This window comes from Muntiacus reevesi, chromosome 2 (assembly GCF_963930625.1).
Source record: "Muntiacus reevesi chromosome 2, mMunRee1.1, whole genome shotgun sequence".
NCBI lineage: Eukaryota > Metazoa > Chordata > Mammalia > Artiodactyla > Cervidae > Muntiacus > Muntiacus reevesi.
The window spans coordinates 73503101-73530013 of record NC_089250.1 but is presented as its reverse complement, the minus strand read 5'-3'; the positions used below and the strand labels follow the sequence as shown (position 1 = coordinate 73530013).

At 48.0% G+C, this 26913-nt stretch overlaps 1 protein-coding gene across 1 annotated transcript in view; it reads right to left on the bottom strand.

Moving 5' to 3' along the window:
• EYA2 (EYA transcriptional coactivator and phosphatase 2) overlaps positions 1-26913 on the bottom strand; it is a 250439-nt gene that overhangs the window by 11662 nt on the left and 211864 nt on the right. Inside the window, exons 11-14 of the mRNA XM_065919822.1 lie at positions 12598-12656; positions 6941-7101; positions 4247-4361; positions 3132-3253 (exon numbers count right to left, since the gene is read on the bottom strand). Coding sequence (XP_065775894.1) covers positions 3132-3253; positions 4247-4361; positions 6941-7101; positions 12598-12656 — 457 coding nt within the window. The remainder of the gene's footprint in view (positions 1-3131; positions 3254-4246; positions 4362-6940; positions 7102-12597; positions 12657-26913) is intronic.

Here is a 26913-nt window from a genome sequence, read left to right as displayed (position 1 = left end):
TCCCTGGAAACTGGTTGTGGCCACGTGACCAAGCTGGGCCAATAGGAGGTGAGTAAACCCCGCCCCTGGTGTTATTTTTAGAATACTGGAGGTGCGTGTATCACTCCTTCCTCTTTTCTCCCTTCCCATAAGCTAGAATGACAATATGGCAGATTCTGATTTGACTATATACATGAGAATAAACAACACAAGAAAAGCCTTCCAACAACACAAGAGAGGACTCTATCACATGGACATCACCAGATGGCCAACACTGAAATCAGATTGATTATATTCTTTGCAGTCAAAGATAAAGAAGCTCTATACAGTCAGCAAAAACAAGACCGAGAGCTGACTGTGGCTCAGATCATGAACTCCTTATTGTCAAATTCAGACTTAAATTGAAGAAAGTAGGGAAAACCACTAGACCATTTGGGTATGACATAAATCAAATCCCTTATGACTATACAGTGGAAGTGAGAAATAGACTTAAGGGACTAGATCTGATAGACAGAATGCCTGATGAACTATGGACAGAGGTTCATGACATTGTACAGGAGACAGGGAGCAAGATCATCCCCAAGAGAAAGAAATGCAAAAAAGCAAAATGGCTGTCTGAGGAGGCCTTACAAATAGCTGTGAAAAGAAGAGAAGCAAAAAGCAAAGGAGAAAAGGAAAGATATTCCCATTTGAATGCAGAGTTCCAAAGAATAGCAAGGAAAGACAAAGCCTTCCTCAGCGATCAGTGCAAAGAAACAGAGGAAAACAACAGAATGGGAAAGACTAGAGATCTCTTCAAGAAAGCTAGAGATGCCAAGGGAACATTTCATGCAAAGATGGGCTCAATAAAGGACAGAAATGGTATGAACCTATCAGAAGCAGAAGATATTAAGAAGAGGTGGCAAGAATAGACAGAAGATCTGTACAAAAAAGATCTTCATGACCCAGATAATCACGATGGTGTGATCATTCACCCAGAGCCAGACATCCTGGAATGTGAAGTCAAGTGGGCCTTAGGAAGGATCACTAGGAACCAAGCTAATGGAGGTGATGGAATTCCAGTTGAGTTATTTCAAATCCTGAAAGATGATGCTGTGAAAGTGCTGCACTCAATATGTGAGCAAATTTGGAAAACTCAGCAGTGGCCACAGGACTGGAAAAGGTCCATTTTCATTCCAATCCCTAAGAAAGGCAATGCCAAAGAATGCTCAAACTACTGCACAATTGCATTAATCTCACATGCTAGTAAAGTAATGCTCAAAATTCTCCAAGCCAGGCTTCAGCAATAGGTGAACCATGAACTTCCAGATGTTCAAGCTGGATTTAGAAAAGGCAGAAGAACCAGAAATCAAATTGCCAACATCCTCTGGATCATTGAAAAAGCAAGAGAGTTCCAGAAAAACATCTATTTCTGCTTTACTGACTATGCCAAAGCCTTTGACTGTGTGGATCACAATAAACTGTGGAAAATTCTGAGAGATGGGAATACCAGACCACCTGACCTGCCTCTTGAGAAACCTGTATGCAGGTCAGGAAGCAACAGTTTAGAACTGGACGTGGAACAACAGACTGGTTCCAAATAGGAAAAGGAGAAGGTCAAGGCTGTATATTGTCACCCTGCTTATTTAACTTATATGCAGAGTACATCATGAGAAATGCTGGGCTGGAGGAAGCACAAGCTGGAATCAAGATTGCTGGGAGAAATATCAATAACCTCAGATATGCAGATGACACCACCCTTATGGCAGAAAGTGAAGAAGAACTAAAGAGCCTCTTGATGAAAGTGAAAGAGGAGAGTGAAAATTTGGCTTAAAGCTCAACATTCAGAAAACTAAGATCATGGCATCCAGTCCCATCACTTCATGGGAAATAGATGGGGAAACAGTGACAGACTTTATTTTTTTGGGTTCCAAAATCACTGCCTGATGGTGACTGCAGCCATGAAATTAAAAGATGCTTGCTCCTTGGAAGGAAAGTTATGACCAAGCTAGACAGCATATTAAAAAGCAGAGACATTACTTTGCCAACAAAGGTCCATCTAGTCAAGGCTATGGTTTTTCCAGTAGTATTTTTCCATGTATGGATGTGAGAGTTGGACTGTAAAGAAAGCTGAGCACTGAAGAATTGATGCTTTTGAACTGTGGTATTGGAGAAGACTCTTGAGAGTCCCTTGGACTGCAAGGAGATCCAACCAGTCCATCCTAAAGGAGATCACTCCTGGGTGTTCACTGGAAGGACTGATATTGAAGCTGAAACTCCAATACTTTGGCCACCTGATGTGAAGAGCTGACTCATTTGAAAAGACCCTGATGCTGGGAAAGATTGAGGGCAGAGGAGAAGGGGACGACAGAGGATGAGATGGTTGGATGGCATCACCGACTCAATGGACATGAGTTTGCGTAAAGTCTGGGAGTTGGTGATGGAAATGGATGCCTGGTGTGCTGCGGTTCATGGGGTCACAAAGAGTCAGACACAGCTGAGTGACTGAACTGAACTGATGAGAATAAAATTAGAGGGGATGATGATGGGAAAATAAAATGGGAAGAACCTGGCTTCCTGGGTGAGTTTGAGAACAGAATCACCCCATCAGCCTGGATCACTCGCCTCTGGTCTGTTTGACATCTGAGAGATGTTAGCTTTGGCCCTAATGTAATTAGGGTTGTCCCAAGGGTAAGGGTGGGGCTAGTGGTAAACAGCCTGCCTGCCAATGCAGGAAACAAAAGATGCAGGTTCGATCCCTGGGTCAGGAAGATCCCCTGGAGGAGGGCATGGCAACCACTCCAGTATTCCTGCCTGGAGAATCCCATGGACAGAAGAGTCTGGTCGGCTGTGGTCCACAGGGTTGTAAAGAGTCAGACACGACTAAAGCGACTTAGCACGCACACATGCACTAATGTAATTAAACCCTTGTATTTGTGGGTATTTGTTAATAGCAGCTTTGTGCATATCTTAACTAATACACTTTGGAAAACTGCAAAACTAAGCAATTTCTCTAGATCAGAGGTTAATCCCAGTGAGTTATGAGGGTGGTTTGGGGAGTTTGGTCATGCCTCTGGACAAATTCTTTAACTTCCCTCGTGTCATTAAACCTCTCATCCCAGCAGGCAAAATTGACCTTACCCTTCCCCTCTGTAGGTCCAGGTTCCCCCTACCTGTCTTGGTTGCACTGTAGATGTTCTCAATAGGAAACACAGAACCCAATCCGTACAGCAGGACTTTGGCCAGGGCAGGAATTAGTTGAGTGGTGGTGACCAGCACGTTGACACAATTGGGCCTGAGGACAAAGAAGACTGTGGGTCAGAACTCCGGGATAGCACAAGGAGTTCTGAGCCTGGAGCCAGTGGGAATTCTGGTGAGGTTTGAGGCTCTGGCTAAGTCATCCTCAGGTGAGGGTGGATGGAGCTCCAGGATCCTCCAGTCATTCCTCTCTTTTAAGCCTGCCTGACACATTAAAATTGAATACAAGTATAATACTTCTATTTACAAATCACATGTTTATTCCAAGGGTCACTAAAATAGCTGCAGGGACCTACTGGAAATGTACCTGAGTGGTACTGAACTGGTGCAGGAGAGCAGGGAGAAGTGAGGACCGGGGTAAACTGGAAAGCACGTGCGGGTTCTGACCCCTGGCATCCTCAGAACCTGCAGTTATTGATTAATCTTCCCTGTCTTTGGGGCCAAGTGTTTATCAGACAAAATGCATCAGTAGGATGGATTCAGCTCATGGGCTGCCATTTTGTAACCATTCATAAGTTGGGTAACCCATTCATAAGTTTGTGACCCATTCTTATGTTGGGTCATAAGAATTATGCTGTTGGTACAGAGTAATTTGTTCTCTGCCGCAGGTGATTTTTTTTTTTTTTAGAGCAAGAGGCAATTTATTAGGAGGCCTAATAAATTGGAAAATTGGACTTCCCTGACCTCACTAAGGGTCAACCAGGTGAACTGTGGCATCCTATAAAATGGTTTTCACAGGGCGATGTTATGGCTGCAGGGTGTCGTGGGCAAGAGCAGACGGGAGAAGACAGACCGACAGACAGAAGTCTTCAGCTCTGCGGGCCCCTGCCTGAGTCTCCGCAGCTATCTGCTCATCTATGGGACAAGGTGTCCATGGTGCGGGCACATCCCAGCTTTATCAAATGTCTGGAAAGTGTGCAAGGGAGAATTTGGGGAGTCCGACTGTCCCAGTATGGAAGTGGAGGGGCCACCAGCCTCGAATGGGAGAAAGTTCAGTGGCACAAAGGAAAAAATGGGGGCTCCCACCTACCGGGAATTGATGAGGTTTAGTGCCTTCAGAGAGTGGGTCAGCCAGAGATCGGTCAGAGCTTCCAGCTCAGCTCTGAGCTGCAGCCAGGTCTCTCTTTTGGGAGCTCCTATCAAGCCTGTGGACAAAGCGAAAAAGATAATAGAATTTTAGAGGTTTGGGGGGAGCAGGGTGATGGAAAGAGAGTCGAGCTACTGTAGTTTGAGGTTTCAAGTCAGGTGACACCCAAGGTCAACTTCAATCCAGTGACCTTAATTTTATTTTGAGATTGACTGATAGGCTCGGTGGAGGGATTGATTACTCACAACCTCCCGGATGCTGACTTATTAAGCGTTTTCTCTTTGCCTCCTGTATCTTACTCTTTTTCAGACACACTTACTGAAACCCTTAGGATGCTGCCGTCTGTGGTGACCCTGGGCTGGAGGTCGCAGCCCTCACTGGGCTAGTTCTGTGATACAGAAATAGCTGGGGAAGGGGCAGCAGGAAGGGGGCCGCTCACTGGTGTTCTGCCGGCCGCCAGCTCCTTGCCTGTTGATACACCAGATAATTTCCCCTGAGCTGAGGGGAAAGCAGAACAGCCCGAAAGACGCCCTGGGCATTGCCTGGGGCTTAACTTGGATGAGGACCCGAGGGCCTCTGTTGGCTGACTCGGTCCCTGTTGCCCCTACCCCAAGCACACCCGATTCCCTCCGTCTGTGTGCAGAGATGGGTGAGCAGGCAGGGCCGGCCCCGGAGCTGACAGGCTTGGACGTGAGAGGCCATGAAGTGTGGGCAGAGGTGGAGAAGTCACCGGCCCAGGACCGGCTCTGTCGCCTGGGCTGTGAGACCCTGGGTGCCTTACTCAACCTCTCTGACCGCAGTTTCCACCTTCATACAACATGCGTGGTAAAAGCTGATTACCTGGCTTCTCTGGTGGCTCAGTGGTGAAGAATCCGTTTACCAGTGTGGGAGACACAGGATCGATCCCTGATCTGGGAAGATCCCACATGCCACCAGGCAACCGAGCCCATGCGCCGCAACTACTGAAGCCCACAGGCCCTAGAGCCGGCGCTCTGCAACGCGAAGCCCCCACCGTGAGAAGCCCTTGAATCACATCTCGAGAGCTGCTCCCTGCTCTCTGCAAGGACAGAGAAAGCCCGTGCCGCAGCGAAGACCCAGCACAGCCCCAAATAAATACATAGAAAGATTATTTAAAAGGAAGCCGTTACATTACAGAGATGTTGTGAAGAGCAAAACAACAATTAATATTAGGCAAAAAGCCTTCATAAGCATGGAGGAAATGCTCAAGAAACATTGGCTATTGCCAGGACTGCAGCCTCAGACAAGACAGAAAATCTGTCCTGAAGGACTGATGGTCTATCCGCAGAAAGCAGACAACAGAGAACAATCTAAAAGACTCTCAAGCAAAACTGAAAGGAGCTAGTGATAAATGTACTGTTTCCTGAGTGCCTACTGTATTCCAGGCACAGAGTCCTGCCTTTTGTATGCATTAACAACAAACCTTTCAGTCGCTAGGGAAGCAGAATTATTTTTATCCCCATTTCACAGACTTAAGAAACTAAGGCTCAGGGAGTTAGAAAGTGGCAGTGTCGGAACCAGAAGTGGATTCTGTCCAGTTGGAGACCCTGAATTCTTCCTGGGACTCTACTCTTTCTGGGAGTGGGGTCAAGGTGTAGATGGCAGATTCTATTATCCGCCTACTCAAATCTAATTCCCTTTACCGGCCAGTAGCGGGTTAGAGATACCGTGACAATAAAAAACATCCCCAGGTGCCTCCTGGGGGAGAAGCAGTCTCACCTGTTAAGAGTCAAAGGCTTAGAGCATCCCAGAAATAGTGATCAAGGGCCTGGTCATTGGTGAGCCCACCCTGCCTCCAGCCCCTTCCAGGTTCTTATTCAGTGTGATAAGCCAACGCTCTCCCGCCACTGAAGCTTCACGACTTGGCTGCACAGTAGAACCGCCCAGGGAACTCAGTAAGTCCCAATGCCAATCGGCAGCCAGGCCAAGAAAAGCAGAAGGGGAAATTCCTCAGGGGGTTCCAACATGAGCCAAGCTTGCGAACTAGTGTTTTCACGAATCACCTGGGAATCTTGTTAAAGACAGAGATCTGACTCAGTTGCCTTGGGAGGGGCCTGGGCGTCTACATTTCTCACAAGCTCCCAGGTGATGCTCCTGTGGCTGCTCTAAGGGCCGCAATCTCAGCAGTGAGGGCTGAAGCCCATGGTCCTCAAACTTTCAACAAGCAGCAGAACCACCTGGAGGGTCAGCTAAGATGCAGAGGGCCAGGCCCGCCCCAGAGCTGCCGATCTGACAGGTTTGAGGTGGGGACCACAGAATCTGCATTTCCAATAAGGCTCCGGGTGACCCTGAGGCTGCTGGTCCGAGGACCAGAGGTGGAGAATCACGGAGGGGCTGGAGGCGTGATCATGCATGGGCAGGACACGTCATCTCTTCCTCCGCTTCCCCAGACCCAAAGTGGGGATGATGAGATCCTAGCGCCCTCTCCCAGAGGGCGTCATGAGGGCCACCCCGGGTGAGCCAGGGTTTGTGAGCCTCTTGGAGCCTGGCGCCGACCAGGTGGGGTGTGAGTGACAGCATCCATTCTTGATGAGTTCCCTTTGGTCCGGGGGTGCGCCCAAGGCCCAGGCAGGCAGACCCTCCGAGCACCGTGGACGGCCCTCTCCCCGGCCCGCTCACCGCCGACGTTGTTCTTGTAGGTGTTGTACATCTCCTTCACCCGCCGGTAGCGGAAGGCCAGCTTCCTCATCCAGTCCACGCCGCCGTGCACGCCGGAGCCCAGGCACAGGTTGGCTCCCGGGGCCGAACTGTGGAAGCCATCGGCGGAGAAGTTGTAGGTGCTGGGGAGACGGAAGAGGGAGAAGAGACGGGGTTACTGTGGGGAGGTGGGAGCTTCTCACCAGGAGACCCGTGGGTGGGCTAATGTTTGACTAAGTCCCCGAACGTGTGAGGATGCTCTGAGTGTCTGCGTTCTGGGAGAAGCAGGGTCAGAGCTGTCATTAACTTCCCGAACAACGGGAACAACATCCTCTGCTCCTACCCAGGCAGCATCCATTCTCTTTCCTTCTGGTATCAAAGAACATCTTTTTTTTTGAGGGGCAGTCATTCTGTTCCCTGCATGCAGTGGCCAAGCCAAGGAAATCCTCTCTCTCCCCCACTTTGGAATCTGAAGCTGGAAAGGCAATTCCAAAAAGTGGTTGGCCTCGGTTCACCCCAAGAGTCCAGAAGAAAACACCAGTGAGCTCTTGACACGCTGATCACCAAATCTGCCCTGCTTCACATGCCTCGAAAGGCCTGGCTGCTAACCCTTTCCACCTATGCTGTGAGCATCTCTATATCTTTCTGTAGGCATTCCCTACGTTAATCTTATCTTTTAAACTAGGCAGATCAGACTTCTCTGGTGGCCCAGTGGTTGGGAATGCACTTGGCAACGCGGGGGACACAATCCCTGGTCCCAGAAGAGCCCGCGTGCTATAGAGCAGCTACGGCCCCAGGCCACAACTACGGAGCCCGCAGGCGAGAGCCTGTGCTCCGCAACAAAAGCCACCTCAATGAGAAGCCTGCGCTCTGCGAGGAGGAGCCCCTGCTTGCCCCAACTGGAGAAAGCCTGTGCACGACGCTGAAGCCAAAAAAAGAGAAAAACTCAGGCAGTCGATTGCTGGTACTTTGCAGACAGAACCCTCCGTCAGCATGAAGCATGCCCTGGGGACACGTCGGAGCGTCACAGGAAGTTAATGACAGGATGGCAGCTGGGAACCAGAAGGGGGAGTTGTGGGCGATTCGTCACCTCCAGCAGCTAAGCGTGAGAGGGAAAACCCCCGCTCTCACGGAACACCATTTTCTTTCCCTCCACCGGAAGCCTGGTACAGGTCTGCAAAATCATGGGACGTCACAAGGCAGTGTGTGGGCCAAAAACTTCCAAAGTGAAGGTCTCTTCAGAGAGAGAAGGCCTGGGTGGGGGGTGGGACCAGCTCAGCGTGGTACCAGAGCCTCTCATTCAGGGGGTTGGCTCACGTTTTTCTCTTCCTATTATTTTGTTGTTTCTGGATTTTCTGTGATGAGTTTAAGGGTGGAGACGTGATGCACTAGGAATGAAACAACACTGGGGAATTGTACCTTAGGTATTCCCAGTTCAACGCCAGTGCTGCGACAGAGGAAAGGGAATTTGGAAATGTGAAGTGCTGGGTCATTCTCTCCTGTGTGTGGGGCTCAGCCTGAATATCAAACTGGTGACGACAAAACCCCTGCAGGATCCACAGAGATGCCTTCCGTGCTGCCTCAAATTTGAAAGTAAATTTCACCACCGGGGCAGGCGGCCCAGGAGGACACTGACTGGGGTGACTTAATCTGAAAGGGGCTCAGCTGCGGATGCTGGGACTCTCTCCAGAGGAGGCTGGATGGACAATCCCAGAGATAACCAGCGGGCTGACAGAAGCTGGTCTTCAGACAAATTCTTGCGCATATGTCCATAAACACACACACACACAAACACATTCACCTGGGTCATTTTTCACAGACATTTGTGAGTGTGTACAAGATTGGAAGCAAGTAAGCCATAATATCAGCAAGTGGTGAGTTGGAGATGGTAGGAATAGGGGTGATCACAGTCTCTTGTCTGCTTTTTACTGAATTATTCAGATTTAAAAAGATGAGGAATTCCCTGGTGGTCCAGTGGTTAGGATTCCATGCTTTCACTGCTGAGGGTGTGAGTTCAATCCCTGGTTGGGGAACTAAGATCTCATAAGCTGTGTAGCATAACCAAAGAAATAAAAAATAAAGTACAAATGCAGATTGTGTGTAATTAACGTGCTTGACCACTAGCTTGATATCATGGTATTTAACATAGTAACTTCTGAGATCTTGAGAAGATTACTAAAAAATGTTTTCTGCATGGAGATAAGACGTGGCTGTTCTAACAACTTGCTTGCATGACGCTGGTCCCAGAGCTGACACCTGCGTCTCCCAGAGGCTCTTGGTTAACCCGAGATTCTCCTCCCCACCGTCCCTGAACCACAAGGGAGCCTCCCAGCAGGTCTGATGCAATGGATGCTGGCCCCAGAAGTCCTGCACCAGCTGGGACCATCTCCCCTGAGGACTGGGAAGTGAAATCATGGAATCCTTCCTCTTTCCCACAAAAGATGCCAGTGGGTTTGCTACACAGAGGTGTTGCTATTGCTTTTTTCTCAGCCCCTCCCTTGGGTGGCGGTGATCAGGGGCTAAAGAGAAATAAAATACACCCAACTAGTGAAAGGGAACAGACAACATCTAATCAAACGGACAGAGAGCCATTTCGTAAGGGTTACTCTCTGTGCTGGGCACTTTTTGAGTGCATTCTTGACCTGATGAGAAAGGAGCTATGTGACTTTATCCCATCAGGGCTCCTCTTTTCTAGAACCGACACTTTTTCTTTTTCCACCTGAGAATTTTGCTTCATTGGGTGTTTGGATAAATACAAAGTTACTTCTTATCTGAGTGACCACCGCTATGACTAATATTACATGGAAATCATTACATAGCTTGTTGTATGTAAGGTCTCTTACTCTGGATGTTTTTTTAGATTTTTAACTCATTAGTTTTATCAAGTAAAGGGAATTTTGTAAGAGTTTTTTTCAATTGACACAGTAAGGGAAAATATTTTGGATATTTCACAATATTTTATGAAAAATATTAAGATGCTTTTTCCTGAAATTTAAGTTTCACATTTTGGAGTAGTATTTAAAACCACTGATATGAACAGCCTGATGAGTGATATTCAACTATAATTTTTTTGCACATGTTGGGAAAATACATATTTTTTATGAAAGTCAGTGGGTTTTGATAAATTACAATACAATGACCATGTCCCTAGGAAGACAAATTATAAGAGGGAATGTTCATAAGGTTTGAAATACAAATCTTGTTCCTAAGGAGAATCATATGCCCCAAGAACCACACTTTTTGCCACATGCTCCTTTCTCTCTACTGTCAGCGTTCTCACCTGGCTAGAGAATTTTGTTTTTTCATTTAATTTCTATCAACTTCTGTTCCATTTTTTTTAAGAGTCTGTGGAAGAACAGCTTCAGACCAGTTCCCATCCAGTGGTCGGAGCACTGCAGTCTCCAACAGGCACAGAGGGCATCTGTGTGACTTTAGACTAGTCTGTGACCTTGGTTGAGTGGCAGTCAACTTGGGTGCTGGAGCATCCCTTCACCCTAACATTCCTCCTTTTCAAAAGTGGCTTGTTCTTCTTTTTCAAACTCTTCTGGATCCCTGGAGAAGCAGAGATCAGGCAAGACCTCCTGCGTACTCACAGGAGATGGTACCACGCACGTACAGATGGATCAGTATCCACTGCATCAGACCCGCTGGGGAAGCTCCCTTGGTATTGCAGGGATGGCTCAGAGGAGAGTCTGCTGCGCAGAGCAGCGGTGGGTGTGTTAACCTGAGAGCCTCCTGGATACGCAGGTGTCAGCTCTGGGATCGGTAGCCACCAGTAGCCCCTCCCTGGGTAGTGGAGAAAGGCTAGAGGATTTACTCTCGAAAATTGCTGACTCGAAACTCAGAGGACACCCAGGGGAGATGGCTGGATGTTCTGCCAAGAGGTGGAGGGCAGGGCAGGGTGTCCGCGAATCCTGCCTTTCCCACTTACCAACTGTGTCAGGTCGAGCAGGTTACTTAACCTCTCTGAACCTCCCGTTCCCCAGTATAACATGAGGATGATAAGAGCCACTTTTTCCTAATTGCTCTGAAGGTGCAATGAGGTAAGCCACGTGAAGCATCTGGAACAGGGCATGGCGCAAGATAAGGACGGTACCACTGTTGGTTTTTACTGTTGGGTTTCTTTTTTTTAATTAATTATTTTTTGGCCACCTTTGTGGCATGTGGGATCTTAGTTCCCCGATCAGGGATCAAACCTGTGACCCCTGCCTTGGAAGCAGAGAGTCTTAACCATGGGTCCACCAGGGCAGTCTCCATTTTTACCATTAACTGAGAAAAAAATAAGGTGGGGGGCATTTGATGCCTAGCACACAGGAGGTCCGTAACAGATATTTCCTGAATGAACACATGGGGAATTTGGCTCCTAGGGGCAAAAAACACCCTTGGATTGTGCATTCTTGAAGTGAGGTACCAAAAGCTCAGCTTGAGTCAGGGTTCAGAGGGGCACTGCTTTTGATTCCAAGCCAGCCGCTAAGCAGAAAGGATGAAAACGGAACACTGGTTGCTCATTGCTTTGAAAGGGAGAGTGGTTCCCAGGGATGACTTCATGGAAAGGACACAATTAGCCTTGATCTGGGATTTATTTACTCCATAAATTGAGCAGTCCTGACGGGCACTGGAGCCTGGTCCTGGCCAGGCCTGACTGCAGAGGATTTTCTGAATGGCTAATTAAAGCGAAGCAGGCGATGTCCACCGATCACTTCTAATTGTGCGGGGCTTTTAAAAGACTTGCAGGGCTCAGTAACAGAAACTTTGATTTCTTTTTTTTGGAGTAAGTTGGAAGACACGCCTCAGAAGCTAATGCTAAGCAAAATTACTACGAACGGCCCACAAGCAAAACATCATTTTGGTCTCACAATACTTTTGATGGGCCGAGAGGTGCTCAATTGTGATCATTTTTATAAGCACAGATTAATGAGGGTTCTGTTTTTATAATGGGCAGGCTTGGAACATTCCTCAGCCACATTCTTCAGAAAACTGTCTCATTTTGAGCAGTTGGGGACCTTATTTCTGGAATTCATGTCCTAGGAGTGTTTCCCCTAGAAACCAACATACCATTTATTCATTCAAGTAATATTTTTGAGTATTAACTGTGTCGATCTTATACTAAATAATATGTATGTATATATATGTTAAGGAGTGCAGTCAATCCTTGGAAAAACATGAACTAAATTCTTGATGGTAGTGATTCTGGGAGGCAAGATTAGAAGTGATGTATGACAGTTTTTACAATATGCATGCATTACTTTATTCTGTTCTTATAATATTTTAATGCTCTATTTTTTGCCGTGCACTTGCAACTTGTGGGATCTTAGTTCCCTGATCAGGGACTGAACCCATGCCCTCATGCATGCATTAGTTTAGTAAGCAGGGGAAAAAAAAGACCCACAAAGAGATAAGCAGAAGCAGCGTCACAGGGAATTTGTGGAAAGCTCAGCCCCAGTGATTTGAGATGATGTGGAAGAAAAGCTGCAGGGTCGGGGGCACGGTTTTGCTTTTTGAGTTCAGAGAAACACAGTTCCAGCTATGGTGGAGGCAGGCACACCCTGCCCTGACAACCAGCCTCCTCTCTGCATCCCAGTGATAGGCGAGCTTGATTCTCAATCCGAAAGGGCATTTTTGACTCCCCGAATTCCTACCTTAAATCTTGCCCATTGTCATCAGATGAGACATCGTCCACGTGGATCTGGTCACAATCCTATGGAGAATTTGGCAAGAAGAGAAAAAGGGAGATATGTGACTGGTGAAGCTGATGCAGCCTTTGAGAGCTGATTTCATAAGCTGGAGGGTGAAGGAGCACTGCACTGGGAGTCAGGAGTCCTGAATTCTAGTCCAGACTTTGCTACTAAAGTTTGGGTGACCTTGGGTAAGTCTCATCCTCTTCTGCCTTTGGTTTCCTTATGAAGGAGCTGGTTGGCTATAAGGGGTGGTGATGACTGTGTAATTTATCATGCACACCCTGACAGTTTTGCAGTGTAAAGGGGGCTGCTATTAGTAATACACTGGGAGGACAGGCACAAAATAGGACCAATCCAATTTCCCTCTGTCCGCAGGCACACCAGGACCTATGGATACCATGGCCATACAGTGGAAGCCTCTGTTCTGTTCAAGGTGTTTCCTCTGTGTGGAGGGCTCTCTGCTTTCCGCTGCTTAGTGAACCTTGCATTCTTCAAGCATTAGCTTCAGGAGGTGCCCCCTGCCCAAGTTCCCCTCTGTGTCCCACCATCTGTGACCATCATTTATTGAGCACTTACTATGGGCCAGGCATATAGCTTGGGCTTCCCTGGTGGCTCTCTGAGCGTCTGTCTGTCTGCATTGTAGGAGACCTGGGTTCGATCCCCTGGTGGGGAAGATCCCCTGGAGAAGGAAATGACAGCCCATTCCAGTACTCTTGCCTGGAAAATTCCACGGACTGAGGAGCCTGGTAGGCTACAGTCCATGGGATCGCAGAGTCACACACGACTGAGCAACTTCACTTCTACTATGTGCCAGGTTACCCTTTCAAGCGCTGGCCATTCACCAGATTTTAGTAACAAGCTGCCGGCCACCACTCATACATCTCTCAGTTCTCTTTGCAGAAATACCTCAACACATGGCAGTTAAGACGGAAAGGAGGGGATGACATTGGTGGGCACGTGACCCAGGTTCAGCCAATCAGAGAGACCCAGGGTCCTTGGGCCACAGTGACTGCTTCAGAGATGAGGGTGAGGTCTCAGATGGACCAATGAGAACCAGCCTGGGGCTTCTGAGAAAGAGGAGCTCTCCTTTCCCTGGGCTGCTGGATGGTGGGGTAAAGCCTGGGGCTGTTAGAGAAAAGCAGGTCTGGGAGCTGGAGAGAGGGATGAGGTTCGATCACATGACCCGCTCTATCCTGCCGCAACTGAGAGGACGCCACCCTGACCACTATAGTAGGCTGGACCACAGCCCCCAAGGATGTGCTATGTCCTAATCCCAGGAACCTTACAGGGCAAAAGGAATTCGGTAAATGTGATTAACTGAACCATCTCGAGATGGGGAGAGTATGCTGGCTGGGTCCTGAATTTAATTACAAGGGTCCTTGCAAGTAAGAGGCAGAGGGGTATTATTTGATGACAGAGAAGCGAACTGGAGTGAGGTGCATTGAAGGTGGAGAAAGAGGCCACAAGCCAAGAAATACAGGTAGCTGCCAGGAGTCAAAAAAGGCAAAGAAACAGTTTCTCCCCTCAAAGCCTCCAGAAGAAACCAGCTCTGCCGACATCTTTGGCGCAGTGAAATTGATTTTGGACGTTTGACCTCTAGAACGGTGTTGTTTTAAGCCACTAAGTGTGTGGGGATTTGTACAGCCGTCACAGGAAAGGAATACACGGACTTTTCTGTTTAAGGAAGTGGAGAGGGGTTTCCTGCAGTTGGCAACCAAGAGGCAAGAGTGATGCCAGTGACCCCAAGGAAGCCACATGCAAGTCCCACCAATCCTGTGGAGAGCTCCACCTCCATCATAAAGTACATTCAGGTGAAAGATCCATAAGGCAAAAATCACGAATGTGCTGTGCTAGCCACCACAGTACTGATTAGAGCTCAGGCTCTGGAATCTGATCGCCTGGGTTTGAGTCCTGGATCCAACCACTGCCTAGCTTGACCTTGAGCAAATGACACAGCCATCCTGAACCTCAGAGGTCAGACTGGCAAATGGAGATAATACCAGAACCTGCTTACATGGCTGAAGAGAGAAGAAACGCCTGGTGCTAAATAAATGGTAGCTTTGATTATTGTGTTAAGATTTGTAAACATTGGCATTGGGGTTTTTGCAAGACAATTTCAGGGGGTAGAGACCTCCTAGTAAAGACTGTTAGAGAGAGGAGACACAAATGGAACTCTGAGCCTGAGCTCTGAGAAAAACACTGGTTCTTACATCCCTGGACTCCTGACAGGAGGAGACACGCTGGGGAAAAAGATGATGCTATCAACATTTTGAGCAGATTTCTTTTTACGCGAGGAGGAGGCTGGGATTTATCTTTGAGGACAGGAGCTTTGCTGGGGGATAATGGGACCACCTTCCCATCACTTGTGAAAGATATACAGAGGAAACCTGGTTGTCATGGAGACACAGGGGGCAGGGTGGGGACAGTCGCACCTGGGGAAGCCTGGGCGGCTGTGTGGGGATCAAGGTCGGAACCTAGAAGAAGGGGTGGTGTGGCGCTGATCCCTCCCTGGCCTCCTCAAGGGGCTGTGGACTGGAAGGGGGTTTACTGAAGCCTTTGGCTTGGAAAGAGCTTGCCCTCTGGCTTGCCCAGAGTCCCTGGCCTGCTTTGCCCACAGTTCTGGGGCAGCGACAAAGTAGGACTTGCGGGGTCCTGTGGCACGGGAGCTGGCGTGTCTGAGGTCCCTGAGGGAGGGTGGTGCGTGGACACGCCTGGATGGCAGCAGCAGCAGGGGGTCCACCCAGGGGCTTCCTTGGGGTCAGCCCTGGGCAGAAGCCAGCCAGACCAGAGGGCAAAGGACATGGCAGACGCTCAGCGGTGACCCCAGTAGTAGTAGCAGTAGTACAAAAAAGTGGGAAAAAGAAAAGCTGGGAGGGCGCTGAGTGACCGCTCTGTGAGCCAGCAGACATCTGGTTTACTATTTATGATTCCATATCGCCTTTCTTTCCACGCACCCAGGATTCTAATCTCTTGGTATAACTGATCCCCGTCCCTGAGACAGCGTGTCCTTTCCTAAAGAGCTGTGATGGCATACCTCCAATTGAAAACCTTCTATAATCACGTTATCTAATACAGTAGCAATCAGCCACATGTGGTTCTTTATAGTTAGTCAATTAGAATTAAATAGAGAACTTCCCCGGTGGCCCAGTGGTTGAGCACCTGCCTGCCAATGCAGAGGACAAGGGTTCGATCCCTGCTCCAGGAAGATCCCACATGCCACAGGGCAACTAAGCCCATGTGCCCCAACTACTGAGCCCACGCACCCTAGAGCCCAGGCTTCACAACGAGAGAAACCACTGCAGTGAGAAGCCTGCGCACTGCAACGAGAGAGTAGCTTATGTTCCCTGCTGCTGCTGTCACTTGAGTCATGTCCGACTCTGTGCAACCCCATAAGACAGCAGCCCACCAGGCTCCTCCGTCCCTGGGATTCTCCAGGCAAGAACACTGGAGTGGGTTGCCATTTCCTTCTCCAATGCATGAAAGTGAAAAGTGAAAGTGAAGTTGCTCAGCCGTGTCCGCCTACAACTAGAGAAGGCTGTGTGCAGCAGTGAAGACCCAGTGCGGCCCAAGAAAAATAAATAAAATAAGTTTAAAAATTCAATAGAAAATTCAGTTGCTTAGGTCTATTTCATGGGCTCCGTAGCCAAATGGAGCCAACGGCTACCATACTGGATGGTGCACGTTTCCCATCATTGCAGAAAATTCCACCGGAAGCGCAGCTCCGGAGGGATAAAGACACAGGGTGGATAATTTCGCTGCTGTGTTGACAGGTTCAGTTAGGGGAGAGCTTGCAAGCTGGCCAGGAGATGTACCTCATGTAGCCCAAACTGTCTTAAAACAGTAAAACATGTTTTGGAACAACAGCCGTCTCTCTCCCTGCGTCTCTCCCTCACTTCCCCTTCTTCCTTCCTCTCTCCCTTTTTCTCCCTCTTTCTCTGTCTCTCCAGATTTTCTGCTACTTTGAGAATTTACATGCTCTGACAAGGCAGGGCTTGCATGCCTCTGTCCTGACCATCCACAGCCTCTACTGGGTTTTCCTCACTTTGCCTCACCTGGGCCCCCATGGGCATCCTCATTTGAGACCTCTGAGCCAGAGCAATGTCATCTAGATGGAAGGATCCTAGGGCCCACCATCCTAATAGGTTAACGAAGACTGTATTGAAAAGCCAGTGCTGACTTCTGAGACCCAGGCACCGAGGAGAAATGAATAGCAGATTTCCCCCCAGTCCGTTGCTTTGCCTGAAATTGGAAAAACACCACCCAGTGGCCCCCAGTCCTTCCCTCAGGCTTGAAAGCTGCTCCGGGGGGTCACCCAGGCTCTCGGGCCCCCCGGGCAGGGTTCCCTGCACTTTCCCTGACGTCAGGGGAAAGGCATGCGGGAAGGCTCTGGTTTTCTCATCTGCCGGGGATTGTTGGGGGCGCTGAAGTGCGACAACAGTAGCGATCACATTTCGGGCTTAATAAAATACCATGACGCTCAGCGAGACGCTACCTCATACCCCGCCAGCTGACCTGGATCGAGTTACCTGCTGAGCCGGCACCAAGGGGAGCGGGACAGGGCGGAGGACGCGAGGATGGGGCTGGGTCCTGGGGGAGAGGACCCCCGGCTCCTCAACTGGGCTGCATGGGGCGGGGGCAGGCTTCTCAGGCTGAGGATGCCAGCTTCTCACTGCCTAGGGTGCCTCTGGCCTCTCTGCACTCCAAGTGTGACTCTAATTTTGGTGGGGGTGTCTGAGCGGGAATGCCCTTCCAAGACAGAGTCGGGGGTTCCTGTGGCCTCGACGCTGGTGAGGCGCAGTGGTGCCGAGGACTGACACTTTCTGACCCAGAGAAACACACACCAAGAGTCCTGTGCAAGGAGGCCGGTCACCCCAGTGAGAAACTGGAATCACCTGCGGTTCCCTCAACTGGGTCACGGCGGCGTGAACTGTGGTATATCCATTCAGGGGACTCCTACCCGGCCGCTCAGAAGGAAGACGGAGATTGTTAGGTTAGCACAAAGACGTCCTGCAGCGCAAAAAGCAGCAGGCTAGAGAACGAGACAGCCAGTATCACCGGGGTCTACACATTAAAAACCACGGGATTGCAGATTCAGACACGAGTGAGCGACTGTGAACGGAACTGAAGAACAAAATGAGATACTATATACGAATGTATCCATACACATAAATGAAGATGGAAAGATCTGGAAGATCATAAATCTGATTGGAAGCAGGTACTTATCATGTCAAAGGGAAAGAGAATCTTGGGAAAGAGCCTCCCTTGCCACTCCCACCATGGTCTAAGCCATGATTACCTCCCACCTACACCAGGGGGCAGCAAACTATGACCTGGGGGCCAAATCTGGCTGGCCACCTGTTGTATAAATAAAGTTTTATTGAAACACTGCCATGTTCATTCATTTACTTAGGTCTGTGGCTGATTCTGTCCCACAACCGGAGAAGTGAGTAGTTGAGACAGAGACAGTCTGACCCTGAAAATCTTAAAATATTTACTCTCTGGCTCCTGACAGAAGAAGTTTGCAGGCCTCTGACTCAGACTATTACAATCACCTCTTCATTTCTATACCCTCCACCTTTCCAGCCTACTTTCCAGCCAGCAGCCAGAGGGATCCTGCTAAACCCTGAGTCAGATCCTGGCCCTCCCCGGCTCAAAACCCCACAGTGTCTCCCACCTCCCTGCGGGTCCTCACCCTGCCTCAGGCCCCTCTTGTGTGCACACCCTGCCTCATCACCTTCCACCCCCCATCTCCCAGCGCACTGCAGACATAGTCTCTGCTAGTCCGCCAACAGCCCTCAGCCTCTTGCCTCAGGGCCTTTGCCTTTGCTGTTCCTTCTGTTCTGAATGCTTTCCCCCTCTCTCTTTCCAACTATCTGAAGCCTGCAAAGGTTTGTTGATGTCACTGCCTTTGGAAAAACTGCCCCAATTCTACCCCATTTCGGGACAAAAGTTTCTCTATTTCTGCAATTTGTGGGGCCTGTAGGATTAATCTAGGCCTGACCCACTGGCTGATTTGTTTCATCTACTAAACTGGGAAATCATAAAAGTAGAGTCCATTTTTTTCTTTTTTAACTGGTTTGTGCAAGGTCAGAGAGCACAGTACAGACTCTGGGATCTGGGTCAAATTCTGACTCTGCTACTTACTAACAGAATGAACTTGGACAAGGTATTGAATCTTTTTGATTCTCAGCCTCTTTGTCTGTAATTGACCTGCAGAATGGTACTTCCCACATAGGGTTTTGTAAGGAGTGAATGAATCAATACAGATAAAGCACTTTGAAAAGTCCCTCGACTGTAGAAAATACCACATACACGTTTGTCTTGATTATTGCTAGTATTACTATTATGAATTCCATAGCCTCAAACTGAATTGAGTTCACCACTGCAAGAGGTTCATGGATGGTCAGTTCTGCCGATGAAACAATTTAGAAGCAAAGAAGAACGCTATAGTCTTCAGTCCTAATCCCATGGACACGTCAGGATGCCACACATTAATACATCTCAGGGAACGGGGCAGAAGAGAACTGGGGTGAACACATTCAGTTTCACATGGCCTTGACTTTGTAGTTGGCCTTCAAAAGCCCATCCCTGGGCTCCAGTACCAGCCCTGCCATTTCCTAGGTGTGTGATCTTGGGCAAGTTACTGGATGAGTCTTCCGTTTTTTTTTAAATAAACTTTAAATTTTAGAATAGTTTTAGATTTACAGAAAAATTGTGACTATAGTATAGGCTGTTCCCATATACCACACGCCCAATTTCCCTCATTGTTAACATCTTATATTCAAATGCCCTGTCACAATTAATAAACATCACTACATTATTATTAGCTACTGTCTATTTTTAATTCCGTTTTTCCACTACCATCCTTTTTCCCTTCCAGGATCCCATCTGGGGTACCACATTATATTTTTTCATCTTGTCTCTTTAGGTTCTTCTGGACTGTGATAGTTTCTCAGAATTTCTGTGGTTTTGGTGACAGTTTAAAGGAATGCTGGTCAGGTATTTTGCAGAATGTCTCTCAGCTGGGATTTATCTGATGTTTTTCTTGTGGTTAGACCGGGGCTAGGAGTTTTGTGAGGACGATCACAGAGGTCAAAGTGCCACTCCCAACACATCGCATCAAGGGTACATTCTATCTACATGAAGTGACGCTGGTGATGCTGACCTTGATCAGCTGGCTCAGGTAGTGGTCCTCAGGGCTCTCCACTGTAAAGCTGTCTCCTCTCCCCCACTTATTTACTTATCCAATCATTCATCTGTGTCAGTGTGGACTCACAGGAACTTTCTTTATACTTAGGGTTGTGTGTGTGCCTAGTTGCTCAGTCACGTCTGACTCTTTGTGACCCCGTGGACTGTGGCCTGCCAGGATCCTCTGTCCATGGAACTTTTCAGGCAAGAATACTGGAGTGGGTTGCTGTTTCCTACTCCAGGGGATCTTCCTAACTGAGGGATCGAACCCATATCTCTTGTGTCTCCTGTATCAGCAGGCATATTCTTTACCACTGTGCCACCTGGAAGCCCATACTGAGGGTTAGATGCTATGTTATTTGTTTGAGTACTCAACTTGTTCCAGCTCTAACCATTGGGAACTCTTTCTGGTCAGCTCTTATATCCCTATGACGTACCCCATCATCACGGGGATTTGTGAGTATGTCCTTAGTTTGGGGTACTGTGAGATGCTCCATGTTAGCATGTGTCTTCTCTGTCCCAGCCCTAGAATCGGTCTCTTATCCAAGGAGCCCTGGTTCCTTTCACTGGAAAATGGTGTTTAGAAGCCAAGATCTGGGTGCTAGGTATGCTAGGTGCTACAGGAGTATCACTGCTTCTGGGCCTTCAAGGTCTCCAGGATTTTAAAACCATGAAATATAGTTATTGCATCCACTTGTAGGTGTGTAAAGAGGCATGTGGCTGGCCTAATAAAGGATTCCAATGATAGTCCAGACCCCTCCTTTCACCAGCATGGAAACTGAAGTTCAGACAGGGTCAGCGGGACTTACATAAAGAGTCACAGGGCCTGGGTAAAGGTTCTGGGGGACTGCAGGACTGTCCCACCTTTCATCATTAATGACAGTGATTTATTCTTTTGCCATGTACTCAAAGTCCAGATTTAATTTCAGGGTGACATCAGACTCTTCAAATGCATGGGAGAGCATCCCCTCTTTTTCTTTGCTTTGCAGTTTGTGGAGGATGGGACTTATTTACCCTTTCCTTGAATGTTTGGAGGTACTCTTGTTTAAAACAAGCAGGACTTGGTGCCTTTTTAGAGATGTATGTCTTTATCCACAATTTCAGTTTCCCATGGCCATTGATTTATTATATTTATTTAAAGAATTTCCCCTTGGGTTAATTTTGACAATTTGTACCTTCCTGAAAAGGGTCAACTTCACCCAGGTTTTCAAGTTCACTGGTATAATATTGCTCTTGGTATTCTCATAACTGGAACTTTCCTAGTGGCTCAGATGGTAAAGAATCTGCAAGCAATGCAGGAGACCGGAGTTTGATCTCTGAGTCTGGAAGATCCCCTGGAGAAGAGAATGGCTATCCACTCCAGTATTCTTGCCTGGAGAATTCCATGAACAGAGGAATCGGAAGGGCTATAGCAGTCCATGAGGTCGTAAAGAGTCGAACGCGATTTAGCAACTAACATCTTCACTTTACTTTCACTATTTTCGTAATTAAAAAAAAAACACCAAGAGGAACTTCCCTGGTGGTTCAGCGGCTAAGATTCCACACTCCCAATGCAGGGGGCACTGGTTCGATCCTGGTCAGGGAACTAGATCCCATATGCCACAACCAAGAGTCGAATGCCACAACTAAAGATTCCTTATGCTGCAACTAAGGCCCGGTGAAGCCAAATAAATAAATACTTAAAAAAAAGAGAATCTCCTCTGAACCTATAATAATATCCATTCTTTCAATCTGGATGTTGGTTACTGATCTTTTTTTCTCTTTTTTTTCCTTGTTTGTGTTTACCAACGGCTTACCTACTGTAACGGTCTTTTCAATTACCAGTTCTTATTAATTTTGCTGGTTTTTCTAATAAATGTATTTAAGGTTATCTGGATTAGACTCTGCCTGCATCCCACAGATTTCACTACTTTGTATCCTTGCTCATTTATGAACAGTAAGCCTGGTGACAAATACCCATCAAAATCCATTCTGATTAAGCTGGTGACAGCTGGGCTTTTCCCGGCCTGCTCTGCTGTGGTCCAATCCCATTACTTTTTGTCCTTGGCTACTTGGAGACACGAATGCAGAAAGGAAATTGTTGACAAATTTGCTTTAGAAAAATGACTCAGAGCACAGATGGACTCCCTGCCCACTCCTTCTCCTCCGAGGCAGGTATATTTTAAGAGCGAGGTTGCTTAATCCTGCCTCTAGATTAGCCAGCGAGGGGCCTGCTTCCTGGGAGGGAAACCCAGGCCATCTTTCTCGTGTTGTCTGTATGTTTAACTTCTCTGAAGAGCATTAAAGAGGCTGTGGCCCATGTTGCATTAATGGTCAGTTGGGCAGGACGTCTTGGAGAGCAGCTCAGCGCTGACATGGTGAAATATTACTCTCCCTGATAGCTCCTGCAGAACCATAAATCAGATGCTTAGCAATCAGGCCTGTGTCAGGCAGGCAGCCACGGCCTGCCCAGACTCCAGCCACTTCTGAGTACCCCCGAATGATCCTTCCCAGAGCTCCAGCAGCATCTAGAAATGTCCTCCCTCTGGCCCAACCGCTTGCCTGGCCAGGCCTGAGTCGGGCCAGGGATACCTTTTGCCAAAACTTTTCCGTTGATCTCGTTTCTTATGAAGGACTCTTTTCTTCCACACACTCTGTGGACCTGTTCTCCAAGTCACTATTCATCTCAAAATTGTATCTTCTATGAAAGATAAATGTCCCAGCCTAGAAGTCTGCTTGGCCCGGGATCAGCCCTCCACTCTGTTCTCACTAGCTCTGTGAACCTTGAAAAGTGACCTCTCTGGGTTTCATTCTTCATCCATAAAATAGACTTAAAAAAAAAAAACAACTCCTTTGCATGGTACTTGTGAGATTTCAGTGAGAAAATGCATGCGTGATGCTGGGCACAGTGTTAGAGCTCAATACCAGTCAGCCCAGAGTAAGTTAACCTCTCTGCCTCAGTCTTCCCATCTCTAAAATGGGGATACGTAACAGAATCTGCCTCTGTGGCCGCTGTAAAGGCTAAATGAAGGCCCACAGGTGAGTCCTTCAGGGTTCACCTGAATGGTGAGCATTCAGAACATGTCAGCTGTCACTGTGATTGAGTTTATTATTCCCAGCAGTGCCCCCTACTCAGCTCCAACCTCTGTCCATGTCCTACTTTATAGAAATGCATTTAGATCCTCCGATTATTGCTTTGTTCCTGTTGTGGGGGTCGGCGGGGAGGGAGGGTGCTCTAGTACTGTAGTGTGGTTTAGGTTGCTGTTATCTGTGTGACTTTTGCATGTACAATGCGAAGATGACATGCTAACTCACAGAGGAGTTTTTCATCTTCACTTTCTTCACGTACACTGGGAATTTATTCTCTTGCTGTCATTCTTTTTCCAGGCTTCCCGGCACATCTATCCTCCCTGATCCCCTTTACCCTCTGAACCCACTGTCTACAGCCCTGTGCAAGTCGAGATTTCCCACTGGGAATCTCTGCTCTCAGCCAGATGGCAGGCGTTCTCCTGGGAGAGATCACACAGCACAGCGGATACATGGAAGGGCTCTGGAGCCGCTGCCTGGGTCTGAAGACTGCCGCTGCCAACTGTGCGATGTTGGGTTGTTCGCTTAACCTCTCTGTACCTCAGTTTCTTCATTTGTAAAATAGATGTTATGGACTTAATGTCTGGGTCCCCCATGAAATCATGTGTGGAGGTGCGAACCCTCAGGATGGCTCTATTTGGAGAGGGGGCATCTAAGGAAGTCATTAACTTAGGTGAGCTTGTAAGGGAGGGACCCTGATCTGATAGGATTCGTGTGTTCATTTGGGCTTCCCTGGTGGCTCAAGGGTAATGAATCTGCCTGCCAGTGCAGGAGACACAGGTTTGATCCCTGGGTCAGGAAGATTGCCTGGAGAAGGAAATGGCAACCCACGCCAGTATTCTTGCTGGGGAAATTCCACGGACAGAGAAGTCTGGCGTGCTATGGTCCCTGGGGTCGCGAAGAGTCAGACACAGCTTAGCAACTGAGCACACACTCATAACAGTCAAGAAGAGACTCAACACTGGCCAGCACACACTCTCTCTCTGTTTTCTCCTGTACACACATCGAGGAAAGGTCACATGGAGACAGCGAGAAGGTGATCTGCAAGCTAGGAAAAGAACTTTCACCGGAAACCACGTTTGGGACTTCTGGCCTCCAGAACTGTTGGTCCCTCAGTCGTGTCCGACTCTTGTGACCCCATGGACTGTAGCCCGCCAGGCTCCTCTGTCCATGGGATTCTCCAGGCAAGAACACTGGAGTGGGTTGCCATTTCCTTCTCTAGGGGATCTTCCCCTCCCCGGGATCAAACCTTCATCTCCTGCTTGGCAGGTAGATTCTTAACCACTGAGTCACCATGGAAACCTAACACAATGAGTCCAATGAGGCAGATGTTCTGTCCTGTCCAAGATGATAGCCATCAGCTACATGTGGCTTATTACATTAAAATCACTTAAGTGAAGTGAATTCGTTCAGTCGTGTCCAACTCTTTGCGTGACCCCATGGACTGTAGCCTACCAGGCTCCTTCCTCCATGGGATTCTCCAGGCAAGAGTACTAGAGTGGGTTGTCATTTCCTTCTCCAGGGGATCTTCCAGACTCAGGGATCGAACCAGGTCTCCTGTATTGCAGGCAGACGCTTTAACCTCTGAGCCACCAGGGAAGTCAGTTAAATACAATTAAAAATCCAGGGCCTCGGTCACACTAGCCATATTTCAAATGCTCAGTAACCTCAGGGAGCCAGTGACTGCTGGGCTGGACAGTGCAGAACAGAACACTGACATTGCTTAGAAAATTCTACTGGACAGCACTGCCCTAGAATATTGGCTTTCCAGTGGTTTTGACTGTGACCTTCCATAAGAGACACGTTTTCTATCACAGAGAGATTTAAATGACTGAAACAGAACTGATCTCACTGAAACAATTTCTCAAACAGTATTCACCACTATGATTTGTGATGCACTCTTATCATACCTCTTTCAGTCAACTCTCCTTTATTAGTGTTTAAAAAATTGGCTTCTAATTACTAGAGAAACACAAATCTAAACTATAATGAGGTGTCACCTTATACCAGTCAGAATGGCCATCATTACAAAGTCCACAAATAACAAGTGCTGGAGAGGGTGTGAAGAAAACCTCCTACACTGGTGGGTGAGTACATAAATTGGTGTAGCCACTATGAAGAACAATATGGAGGTCCCTTAAAAAACTAACAACTGAGTTACCATATGATCCAGCAGTTCCACTCCTAGGCATGTGTCGGAAAAAAACTCCTAATTCAAAAAGACACACACACACCCCGTGTTCATTGCAGCACTATTTACAATAGCCAAGACATGGACGCAACCTAAGTGTTCATCAACAGAGGAATGGATAAAGAAGACGTGGTACCTATACACAATGGAATATTACTCAGCCATGAAAAGAACTTACTAACGTCATCTGCATGACGTTAATCTCTGGGTCCACGGGTGGACCCAGAGATGACCACACTTAGTGAAGTCAGAGAAAGACAAATAACATGTGAGATCACTTTTATGTGGAATCTAAACTATGATACAAACAAACTTATTTACAAAACAGAAACAGACTCACAGACATAAGAAACAAAGATACAGTCACCAAAGCAGAAAGGGAGTCTGGGATGACCAGATATACAACACTATACATAAAATAAACAATAAGGGTTTATATTTAGCACAGTGAACTGCATTCAATATCCTGTCATAAACCATTTAGAAAAGAATATGAAAAAATATATGTGTATAACTGAATCACTTTGTTGTACACCAGAAACTAACACAACACTGTCAATTAACTATACTTCAATAAAACAAACAATACATAAAACCTTAGTTTCATTCTAAGCAATATCGCCAATGGCACTGGCATTATGTGCTAGTCATTCCCCTCCTCCCCCTCAAACATTAGTAAGAAAAAAAAATGAGTTTAACAACAAAAAGTATTTTTTTTTCAAGTAAAAGTAAGTTACATGTAGCCTGGGTCCTGCTGAACGCTAGGTAATTCGTAAATACCGTAGAGTCGACTAGGTGATATGTAAATACAAGGGCTCCGCGAAGCATTTCTCAATGGGGTGCTCCTGGCATTTTGGGTGGACCGGTTCCTTACTGCACAAGGTCGTCCAAAGTACTGGGTTATGTGGCCTCTCTGGCCCCGCCTGCTGGAAGCCAAAAATTCCTACCTTTCGTGTGATAACCCACACTTCCCTCCCATCTCCACACCCACTCTCCCCTACTTGACACCTGAGAGCTAGGGAAGGTGGGGAAAGCGAGGGCCGGCTGTCTCTCGCCTGAATCTGCCCTGCCCCGCTCACCTCTTCGCCAGGGGCCCCGCGGACGAACCGCATCGCCACCCCTGCGGTGCACCGAGCCCTGAAATCTCGCCAGGGGGCTTGCCCCCAGCGCCTGCACTCGCTGGGATGCAGGGCCGGGTCCCGCCCCGGCGTGGCGGGGGCGCACGCGCAGTTCGGTGAGCCCGCGAGGCTTGACCGCTCCGGAGCTGCTGGCGTGTGAATTTCAGTCGAGCCTGGAAGCGCCGCTAACTTTTCAGGTGAGGGTCCTCTGCCCTGGGTTTTACTGCAGGAGAAGCAGTTCTCGCACAAAGGCAAACCGGCCAGGTAATTGTCAAGACTTTTGCCCAGACTCCAGCAACTGAGGTCCAGGTCACCCACCACTGTCATATCTTTGCCATATCTCTGTATTACATGTATTGTTACTGAATTACGGTAAAATCAGGGATTGGGTAAGCTAGCTGTATTTTCTAGCTCATCACACAATGCATCTAGCAACTATTAATCAGTTTGCCCCTGTACCAGGACAGGTTACCGCATTCTTGTGTGGTCCCAGTGGCACGTGTGGCCACTGCTGGGGAGGCCCATCTGCTGGACATGTACACGGGAGCAGGCTCTGTGCTGACTGCTTCCATGTATCTCCCACCATCACGATAACCCTGGAGGGTAGGGGCTTTTCAGCTACCCATCTAACCCATGAGAAAACAGATTCAGAGAGATGCAGTGACTCGCTCAGCTCACACCGCCCAGGAGATGGTGGGGCCAGGAGCCAAAGGC